This window comes from Chiloscyllium plagiosum, unplaced genomic scaffold (assembly GCF_037043375.1).
Source record: "Chiloscyllium plagiosum isolate Xiang-an unplaced genomic scaffold, Cpla_swu_hap1 HiC_scaffold_36, whole genome shotgun sequence".
In the NCBI taxonomy this organism is placed as follows: Eukaryota; Metazoa; Chordata; class Chondrichthyes; order Orectolobiformes; family Hemiscylliidae; genus Chiloscyllium; species Chiloscyllium plagiosum.
Genome location: NW_028270174.1, coordinates 30,325,423 through 30,336,550, shown reverse-complemented (window position 1 = coordinate 30,336,550; position 11,128 = coordinate 30,325,423). Strand labels below are relative to the sequence as shown.

Here is an 11,128-nt window from a genome sequence, read left to right as displayed (position 1 = left end):
CACTGATGGACTTAGAACAGAAAATCAGACTGGGAAACAAGATTTAGCAATCTACACAGGTTGAAAAGAGTATAAGGTGTCCCTGCCTTGTTCTATACCTGGTTTTCTCTGCAGAAGAGCATGCTTAGGTATAGGTCTTGGGGTAATAAATTTGTAACCTGTCCCAATTTCGAAGCGGAAAGTTTCAATTCTTCCCATTGTCCACGTAATGGATTGGATTTAGGCTGACAACGAAGGAATGATTAATAACCCATGAGCTTACCAGCTACGATCCGCTCATTGGAAGACACTCATATTTCACCTCCTCAACCCTGGCATGTCTCAGTCAAGATCTGTTCAATTCCCTCCATTGAACTGCTAAGAAGCATCAGGAAGACACTTTGCAAACGAGAGGTTGTTTCTTATTCAAGAACTTTCCAGAAGAATAGTCAGCCTTTGAGTTAACCCTTGGCAAAAAATTGCAACAACAACAAAAAAACCTTGTATTACTTGTGCCCATTTTTTGAATAAAGATAGTTCTATGAAATTATATGCTGAAAGTAGTATATTTTTAAAGTTGAGAATTGGACATGCTTTCACTGGACATGACACCAAAAAAAAGGTAGCGTATTAAATTGAATTCAGTTGGACAAAGTTTGCAGTTACAAAAACTATTTTATTATAGCAAATACATAACAAAAATGTAGGACGGCAACTACATCGCTGTACACACAGGTAGCATTTACAGTTCAGCATATACAAAGTTTTAGACATATCCCTTTTACTAGTGTTACCATTACATTGCACTTTTTCCCCCTTAATCTAAATTATGCTTTATAACTCAATCAGGTTAAACTGGGGACAACATGTGAATTGTGCTGAAGTCCCAGGACATTATGGAAGCTACAGCATGCCTTTATAGGCTATACTCTCAAAATAAAGTCCAATGTGCATAATACTAATATACAAGTTTGAAGGATTACGCTATAACATATTACTAAATGTAAACCTGTTAACAAGGGCAAGAACTATGCTCAATAAAGTTTCCTAAAATTTTGTCCTTGAAGGAATTCAGGTTAAAAGAAAAAAGGAACAAATTTTAGAAATGTATTAAATCAACACTAGTCAAATTTAGTTAGCCAAATGTTTAAGAAATTGAAGCAGATGAAGACATTATAAGACAGAGCATGTATATACAGTTTAAAATCTGATGATCAAATCAACTAGCTGTTACTTTCGTTTGCTTTTTGTGTCTGTTGTCTGGAAAACACTAGAAGCTGACATGAGATTTTCTATATATTGCCCAAGGACTTGATTTTCAGACTTTAGTTTAAGGTTCTCTTCTTTTACAGCATCTACACGTGCAGACAGCTCTGTGTAAACAGAAGAAAATATATTAAGACTCTTACTTGATCATTAGAATATAAATACAAAACGTTGCGGCATTGCCATGTAAATCATACCAAATAGCTTAACCTGGCACAGAAATAAACATGGCCAATTCTACCCAGCTAGATATTTGTTAAGAAGGAAAAGGAAGATAAAAGGTTTTTTTTCTAAAGAGACAAACTTGACATTTATTTCAAAGAGGGCAGAATTAAGTGGTAATAATGTTTGAGGTAAACAGACATCTTACATTAAAAGCCAAAACCTATTCAAGTATATATTAGTAGAAATTTTCATAGCAAATTAACCTACCTTCTAAAGTGTGCTGAAGTTCCAACACTTGGTTAATCAGTCGTGTCTTCTCTTCTAATTCTACTTCATTCTCAGGGTTAATCACTGGAAATGATAAAATAGTTACACACGTTCATAGATCAAAATCACGATTAAAAACATGAAGCCGATCAAGACTCCAAAAAAATCCACAAAAAAAAGTCTGAAAAAAAGTCTCCCTTTGAGTTGCTTTCTATAGCCTTCAGTTATGATAACTCAAAATTCCTGGTGAGGGGTGGTGGGAAGCAGATTAACTTACCCTCGATATGCCCAGTGGTGATCAGAGAAATCACTACCATAAATGGAACAGAGAGAACTGGAGAAGCGCTCCTCCAGTCAGTGTTGGTCATCTCTCGTACTTGCTGATTTGGTTCACTATTGACCTATCAACAAATTCAGAAGAAATATACCCAGTGACTGGAGTTAGGGTGAGAAGCAGAGCGCCAGCTGCCTGCAAGTGTACTAGGCCAGAGGGGAGACAGCGCAGCAGGAAGGGAGGTTAGCAAGGTCAGGGCCTGGGAAGCAAGGCTGCAAAGTGGGGAACAGGGTCTTCAAAAAAATAGTTTTCCTAAACAGCGGCAAAGCAACAGCTGATACTTTTAATGGACACTGTCAAGTGGATAATAATAAAGTAGATTAATTTCATACAGCCTTGCATTTAAAGGTTATCTCAAAGCATCTCTCATGCTGTGAATTATTGGAGGCGAAGTGACTGTTCCAGCCAAACTTAACCATGCAGACCTCACCAATCAGCACAAACTGCATTGATGGTGATGGCCTTGTGTATATTGGTTACTTTTGGAAAAAAAAAGTTTTTGCCTAAGAAACTAATAGTTTCCTAGTGTTTTGGCTTTTAAGTTTAATAGAATGGTGATGGATCATATTGTTGAATTCTTCTAATTCTGCTTGAGGGCATGAGCGCAAGAGAATATCTAAATATCCCATCGTCAATACAAGTACAGCAGGTATTGTTATTGATACATGGTTAAATTATTTAATAATGAAGACAGTGAGAACGAAAAGGGAGCCCTTTATACAATCAAGAAGAAATCTCAAAAGCAGAAAATATTTTGACTCTGCTTAGATGGTTTTCAAAGTTTCCTCATGATTGAAAGACCAACATTCTCAGAATTGCTCCTTACATACTTACCCGTGCATGCCTACATTTCCAAATTCAAGAAAAAGTGGTTATTCATTTGTCTCATTAATAGGAGGGTCAAAGGGTGAACTTCACAGAAAACTGCAACCTATACAAGTCAAAACACTTCTTCACTGTGGCATTTTCACTTTAACTAGAATATTGGAGTGCTGTAAAAGTCAATTAACCCCATTAAAAGATCATAATACAACCATGGCATCTACAAACACTGTCACACAAGGTGTGGTCAAGTCATAACTTATTAAAAAAGGCTTACATAGAAAAGTCTGTAAGCATGTTGTTGAGTGCAACAATCAAAACAGAAATTATTCCTCAAGCTGCTTAATCTTTCAATCCCTACATGTTATAATCTTCAATCACAATCTCTGACCTTCTTTATATCATACTTGGGCTCAGTGCCTACAGCACATCCAACACTGTCATATAAAGAAATTTAATTTTCTGATGAAGGAGTCTATAAAGCTGCAAGCAAAATAATTTAAATTAGGATTCAGCATGGACATCCACAGTGACTACATTCACTCTCAATAACTCCAGTTGAAGTGCAGCCTAAGTTATAACTTTCCCTATTGAGAAAGGTAGAGGAGATTACTGTGGGCTGCTCCCACACACATCTCAACAATCAGCTCCAGAATTCACTAACTAGCTGCCAGTTCAGAGATCACACTGAATCTCTCCATTCTGCCAGTAACTCCAGAGTCCACGCCAAACTCCGGTCAAAGACTCAGGGCAACAAATAGTAAAGATTTCCTGAGTGAAATCACAGAACATCAACTCCTATATGAATTTCTAAGATCCCAACCATACTTCTTTATGATGCTTTGGTGAACAGAGCAGTAGCAAATATTTCATTTGGGAAAGAATCCAGAATTGAGATGACTGAAATGCACTTAAAGCTACAGCAGTTAATTCCATTTTTATAAATCATACCTTCCATATCTGCATTCATCACGAACGGGTCACTGTCGAGTTTTAAATCAGAGATGGTAGATCCAGAATCCACTAAACAAAAAGCAAAGTTATTTTTAGATCCAGGTAAAAAAGGCACTAAAAGATGATTTTACATCAGTTCATTTCTCAGTTGAAATGTATCCATTATGTAGTCCATTCAAAAGGAAAAGAAATCCCAGGTTTTATCCCTTGTCTGTTAGACAAGCTGTCCTCAGCCTGAAGCAGTGAGGAGACTGCTGTTACCCAACAACACAACTCACTTGAATTCAGGGGATGTTCACAATGGGAAACTAACTAGTAGAGTGCTGCAGGTCTCAGTGGTCACAATTATTTGCAATATACATCAGTGATTTGAATAAGGATAGTGAAAGTACCATAGCAAATCTTGTGGATGCCAGAACAGTGGGTGGGAAGGCAAGGGTTAAAACAATGAAGTCTACACAGGAATACAGACACTTTAAATCAATGGGCAAATAAAACTTGGCAGATGGAACATAATGTGGGAAAATGTGCAGAAAGAGGAGCTGAATATTAATTTAATGGAGAAAAATTGCAGAATGCTGCAGAGGAGGATTTGGGATCCTCAAACATGAATCACAAAAAAAAACTACCAAAGTTCAACAGGTAATGGGTATGGCAAAATGGTATGTTAGCCTTTAATTCAAATGGAATGGGGTATAAAATAGGGATGCCTTGCTAAAGCTATACAAAGCATTAGTTAGACCGCACACAGAATACTGATTTTAGCCCCTTTACCTAAGCAAAAATATACTGGCATTGGAGGCAATTCAGAAAAGGATTTTCTTATGAGGAGAGGCAACATAGTTTGGATTTAGAATTTAATAATGAGGATACCTCACTGAAAAATACAAGTGATCCTCAGTGGGCTTGACAGGGTAGACACGAAGAAGTTGTTTCTCATTATGGGAATGTTTAGAACCAGACGGTCACCCAGTTTGAAAAAAAATGAACAGGGATTTCTTCTCAGACCCTGAAATTCTTTACTGTAGAGGGCTGTTGAGGCTGGATCATTAGGCATATGCAAGACTTAGACAGGCAATTTAAATCAGCCAGGGAATCAAGAGTTATGGGGAAAGGCAGGGGAAAAAAATGGAGTAGAAGATGATCAGATCAGATATGATCTCAAGGAGTCGACTCCACCATTCAAAAGGGTCTTCTGCTCCTAGGTTCATGATTCAACTAACAATTTCTCCTTACTGATCACAGTCTAGCATTCCTGCCAACAAGGGAGGGCTTCAAGGCATCAACTGACAACTGGATTATTCCACTATGATGCCCTCTCAACACTAAAGTGCATGTCAGCAGTGCCTGGGCTCTAACCATGAAGACTGCAGGCTGGAAGGGTAAATGCCCTGTCACCTCTGAGGGGCTCATACTGTAACACATCAACACCTCCCAAAACAAAGTCACCTTATTGTAAAAGTATAAAACACTGGATCTTGCTTTTACAAAAGAAAAAGCAGCACTTTTCAAAACCAAGTAGCAAGCTGAAATCATACAATTGTTAAACCAATATCAATTTTTCACTCCACAAACACAGGGCTGGATTTTACCAGAAATTGGCAACCAGTTTTCTCTCCATGTGACCTAGCAAGTCACAATAGCCCCAAACTTACTTCATTGCCACTCAGAACACTATGAACCATGCCCCACATTGTCTGACGCTAGCCTGATTTTGCCATAGGTCCTTGTGACCCCTCCGATATTTTGGGATCCCTGCTTTCATTGCTACCTTTAAAAGGCTGTCAAATGCTGGCAGTCCAACATTATGCTATACGGTTTCTGACATGTGCCCCAGAGTTGGCAGATAAAGGAAAATTGGCACTCCACTTTGCAGGATGGGGACTTGAAGCTGCCGGTGGATGCAGTGGTTTAGAGGAAGAACACTATTCCCCCAGGGCTGGCAAACACAAGCCACAGTGCTAGGTCTTGCCAGCCTGGACAGAGGCTGCCACTGAGTCCTACTACAATATTCAAGGAAGGAAGAATTAATGAGAGGCCTGTACACAAGCCAACATTGCATATGCAGCACAGTAGGCATTTATGAGAAGACATTTTAAAAAATTAGTGCAGTATTTTAACATAAACTCATCTTATTGGCCTACTTAAATGTTTTGTGGAAAAGCCCCAGTTGATTTAATTGTTCAAATGTATAACAAGATTTTTAACTACAAACACTGAGGAAACATGAACATATCTGATTTGCTGAGAAAATGCATAATTTCTTCACTTATTTTGAACATGAAAATGAAGCATATTGAGTGAATCTTAAATGTGTTTTTCCACAAAATCCAAAACTTGAGAACGTTAAGGAAGCTGCATTGGCAACTTCAACAATAACTTTCATAAGTGTACAGACAGAATATCAGTAGTGGACAAATGACTTACCTGTCCTGTATAATTATAAACTGTTTGCCTGGGACACTACATCATGGAAGACCACAGGGAGAATGAAAGAGTCAAACGATAAAGTTTTGAGTTGGGCATTAAAAATTTCAGAGGACCTTCAGCAATTTTTTGCTTGCTGTTTTAATCCCCAATCCCTTAAATATAGCTACAGCATACATCACTGCAGAATATCCATGGTGCTTTAAAGAAAATGCATTTCTTTTACCTGCTATCCTCAACCACCACACTAACCATTGCCACTCAGAACAGTATCAACTCAAATACAGAAGCTGAAGGAATAGGCAATTCAACACAGTCTGCTACACCATTTAACAGGATCCCAGTTGGTCATTAAGCTCAGCGGGGCAGCATGGTGGCTCAGTGGTTAGCACTGCTGCCCCACAGCGCCAGGGACCTGGGTTCGATTCCCACCTTGGGTGATGTCTGTGTAGAGTTTGCACATTCTCCCAGTGTCTGCATGGGTTTCATCCAGGTGCTCTGGTTTCCTCCCACAGTCCAAAGATGTGCAGGTCAGGTGAATTGGCCGTGCTAAACTGCCCATAGTATTAGGTGCATTAGTCAGAGGTAAATATAGGGTAAGGGAATGGGTCTGGGTGGATTACTCTTCGGAGGGTCAGTGTGGACATGTTGGGCCCCGAGGGCCTGTTTCCATATTGTATGGAATCTAAACAATCAATACCCAAATCCCACCCTGCACCCCGTAACCCTTGATCCTTTTAGCCACAAGCTATATCTACCTCATTCTTGAGAGCACAATGTTTTCACCTCAACTACTATGTGGTAGTGAGTCCCACAGGCTTACCACTCCCTGGATGAAGAAATTTCTCACCTCAGTCCTGAAAAAAGGTGGACACTCTCCAAATGTGAGCCCCAGGTCCTGCCCCACCCCACCATCAGGGACATCTTCCTGTATCTATCCTGTCCACTTTTGAGCAGCAGTTGAATTTTGCTACTCGCCCCAGGAAATGAGGGGGAAATGTGTCCAAACCCAGTCAGTACCCTGGGTGAGATCAGCGACTGTAGCTCCCTAGGCAGGATAAAGCCTGGGGCCTTAACTAGGAGTCGCTTTACGTTTCAGTTAATAAACTGTCCAAGGACCCAATTTCCAGGTTTTAGTCAAAATAAAAAAGTCAATCTCACCATGTGCTGAAACTTAATGGCAATAAGAGCAGTATTATTTTGGGGGGGGGGGGGGGGGGGGGAGAAAGAAGGTATAATGCACAGGGCCAGGACTTAAACTAAAGAAGGTTTTTAAAAAGACAGACACGGTTTTGTTACATTGAAACTAGACTCAGACACTGGGATACAGTGAGGGGGCAGCTCTTCTTGAAGCTGGGTCGCAGGTTTCCCCCTAACCCACCGGGTGGAAGGGGCTTTATTCGGACATTTCCTCCCATTCGGCAGGGTAAGGCCTAAAGTATCACCAGCTACCGGCATTTTTAAAGAGCCTTCGTTTTATTTGCAAAGAAGTGAGGGAGCTGCATTTGCAAAATAAAAGCTACTCGCGAGACCAATGTTGCTGCTGCCTCCAGGTCCGTCCGGCCAGGCACTCCCCGGGAGTACAACACTTACCTTGTCCACACCAGGTACTCGGGGCTGGAGGGGTTTATTTTAAAAGGAAGGCGTCGGCAATGACATAGGTTGAGAAAGCGAGAGGGTTTTCAGACAGACACTGAACCGAGCAGGACGGCCACAAGAGGGAGAATTGAACAAACCCCAGGAAGCCAAGAAAGAGCGAACACAGTGATCAGAGGCAGAAGAAATAGGTGTCCTGTTCACTAACACACGCACACATACAACATTCTAAAAAATACACTGACCACCTCTATGGTTTCATTGGAGAGAAGACACGTTTCTAAACTGCTCTAAAAAAGTGTTCACATTTTTCATAAAAAAGAAAAAAGTTAAATCCAATATTGCCACATTTCACTTAATGATTAACTGGGTGACATGTCAAGGCGAGAAATTCTCTCTCATACATTTTAAGAAATTCTCCTCAATTGCATTGGTTAGTCCAATCAATGTGTAGATTGAATTCACCATAATAACTGCTGTACCCTTACTGCATGCATCTCTAATTTCCTGTTTATTACAATCCCCAACATCACAACTACTGTTTGGTGGTCTGTATTCAACTCTCATTAACATCTTTTTCAATATCTAAACCGTCGATATTGACTTTTCTACGTTCAAACCGCATTTGTTTCCCCAGCTGGAAATCACGAGGATAGGCAAATACATCCGGTCAATGCTGTTTGCAACATCCACAAGTAACTTTTGTCAAACAGACTTTTTCTTTTCCAACTTGGTAATTGGCTGCTTGAGTATAATCAAGATGGGATTTTTAAAAACGGTGAAATCGTTGATTCGAGTCAAAAAGAGCATTCTTATGCTGCTTCAGAGCCACAAATACCTCTGACATCAGCTGTCTGATCAACATTGGCTGAACTCAAGTGATCCACTTGTCTGCACCAATAGTTAGTGAAACCGCTGAAGAGAATAATGGTACAGGGTGTTTTTAACTCCTTAACGCTCAAACATTATTTGTATATTGTTTTGCGCCTACATCAAAAGATGCATCAACCCTTAATCTAAAACAACGGAATTGCCTTTTTTTTTAAAAAAAAAGCAAAGTCAAACATTCAATCCATCAGAAAGAAAGGTCTCTATTCTTCTCCATTCCCTGTGCACTCTGAGTTACCAGTTAATCATAAACTCGACTTTACCCGAATCATCAGTTAAAGAAATGGTGGTGAACACGCTATCGTCTTCAGTACTCGCAGTTTGATCCATACCCAACAGCAAAACAAAGTCCCGGTCACGGTAGCGGAGTCAAAAATGACTTATTCAAGATGTGCCGGTCTTATTTCAACGGCATGGTTACCCAGACTGACTAACTGAAACCTGAGCGGCTACCTTTCCCCGACACCTGATCTGCTGCATGGGGTTAGCTCTTCCGGAAATTGTTATGAACAGAGCATAAAATTTAATGACTTTGGAAAAGGCTTGACTAAACAAGACAGTGCTCTCGGTATCCTCCCTCTGTTTATTCTCCTATCTTTAATTGGATAATAAATTAGTAATGCTTATTGTCCGAAGGGCGTCTTTCCATGTTGCAAAAACTCTGACTCACTCCATGACATTAATTCTGATAGATGGGAGGGGAAAGCTTGAGTTGTTTTGGCCTATGTCAGTACCAATAATATAGGAAAGAGGGAATGTGAGCAGCTCGAGGTTAAATTAAAAAGCAGAACCAAAAAGGTAATGATCTTCAGATTACTACCTGAGCCACGAGCTAATTGAAACAGAGTCAACAAGATGAAACACATGGCTCAAAGCTTGGTGTGGGAGAAATGGGTTTGAATTCATAGGACATTGGCACCAGGGTTGGGGAAAGAGGGGGAGGTTCAGGCTTGGACCAGATTCCTGGTGAATCACATAACTAGGGTCTTTAACCTAAATGATTGGGGGTGGTTTAGTTGCATGGAAAATTATAAAATCCAAGATAAAGGGGAAGTTCGGAATCCAGTTAGTGATTGGAATAATTGTTTCCAGAAAATAAATGGAAATGACAAGATTTATGATCGTCATGTTGTAGCAAGGAACCATAAAAGTGTAGGGAAACTCGATAATAGAACAAAATTAAAGGCTTTGTATCTTTATACATGAAGCATTAGCCATAACATAGATGAACTGATGGTGCAAATCAAGGTCACAGGACTTAAACTAGTTGAAGGAGGATGGCACAGGAGAGGATATTAAAATTTACACAACAAGTAACAGGACAGAGAATATGGAAATAATCAGGAATCCAACTTCAGGCACAGCTGCTAAGGGTAAAACTATGAGAAGGGTGAGGGGGGTGTCAACACAGGACTGAGGGTGTTGTACTTAAATGCGCGCAGTATGCGAACAAGATAAATGAGCTTGTAGCACATTGAAATTGGCAAGTAGGATGTTGGTGAATATCACAGAGACCTGGCTTCAACTAAATATCCAAGAGCACACGTCCTGGCAAAAGGATAGGCAGATGAGCAGAGGGGACAGGATTGTCTTGTTAGTAGTAAATGAAATTAGATTGATAGCAAATGGTAATTATAAGGTCAGAAAGTGTAGAATCTGTATAGGTAGGGTTGAGGAATCGCATAGGAAAGAATCCCTGATGGGAGTTGTGCACAGGCCTCCTAGCAGTAGTCAGGATATCAAGCAGAAAATAACTCGGGTCATAGAAAAGGTAAATAAGAATGGCATTATTACAATAATCATGGGGGACTTCAGAATGCAGCTGGACTGGGAAAATCAAGTTGGTAGTGGATCTCAAGAAAATAATTTGAGGAATGTCTACAAGATGATTATTTGGAGCAGCTTTAGGTAGAGCTCACTAGTAAACAAGAATTCTGGATTCTTGTAATGAGGCAGACTCGATTAGGAAGGTGAAGGTGAAGGAACCCTGAGAGGACAGTGACTATAATATGATAGAATGTGCCCTGCAGTTTGAGAGGAGAAACTGAATCAGATGCAATAGTATTACAGTTGAATAAAGTAAACACAAAGACATGAGGGAGGAACTGGCCAGGGTGGATTGGAAGGGGAGCCTAGCAGGGAGGATTAGATTCCCTACAGTATGGAAACAGGCCCTTTGGCCCAACAAGTCCACACCGAGCCTCCAAAGAGTAACCCACCCAGACCCATTCCCCTAACCTATATTTCCCCCTGACTAATGCACCTATCACTATGGGCAATTTAGTGTGGCCAGTTCATCTGTACCTACACATTTTTGGATTGTGGGAGGAAACCAGAGCAGCCGGAGGAAACCCACACAGACATGGGGAGAGTATGCAAACTTCATACAGACAGTCACCTGAGGCTGGAATCAAACTCGAGTTCCTGGCA

The 11,128-nt window shown here is 40.3% G+C and overlaps 1 protein-coding gene across 4 annotated transcripts; it reads right to left on the bottom strand.

Annotated features, from left to right (window-relative positions):
• Positions 1–619: 619 nt before the first annotated feature.
• Positions 620–9,155, bottom strand: LOC122539367 (short coiled-coil protein). 4 transcript variants are annotated; one of them, XM_043674115.2, is made up of 4 exons: positions 8,962–9,155; positions 3,785–3,856; positions 1,678–1,761; positions 620–1,352 (listed from the first exon to the last, which is right to left on the bottom strand). In XM_043674115.2, exons 1-4 carry the CDS (start codon positions 9,026–9,028, stop codon positions 1,210–1,212), a joined length of 366 nt encoding a protein of 121 aa, XP_043530050.2. In that variant the 5' UTR covers positions 9,029–9,155; the 3' UTR covers positions 620–1,209. The 4 variants fall into 4 exon arrangements, with proteins under 4 accessions (XP_043530050.2, XP_087836188.1, XP_043530055.1 ...); XM_087980062.1 differs by lacking the exon at positions 8,962–9,155 and adding an exon at positions 8,415–8,612; XM_043674120.2 differs by lacking the exon at positions 8,962–9,155 and adding an exon at positions 7,808–7,952.
• Between the last annotated feature and the right edge of the window lie 1,973 nt (positions 9,156–11,128).

Bases quoted from the DNA above. Each gene is read 5' to 3' on its own strand.
- LOC122539367 (XM_087980061.1), bottom strand. From the start codon at position 6,776: ATGGGCAGTTTAGCACGGCCAATTCACCTGACCTGCACATCTTTGGAC. The intron at 3,857-6,646 runs GTGGGAATCGAA...CTTTTTGTTTAG, and splicing joins CTACACAGACATCACCCAAG to TGGATTCTGGATCTACCATC. The intron at 1,762-3,784 runs GTATGATTTATA...TATCATTTCCAG, and splicing joins GATGAATGCAGATATGGAAG to TGATTAACCCTGAGAATGAA.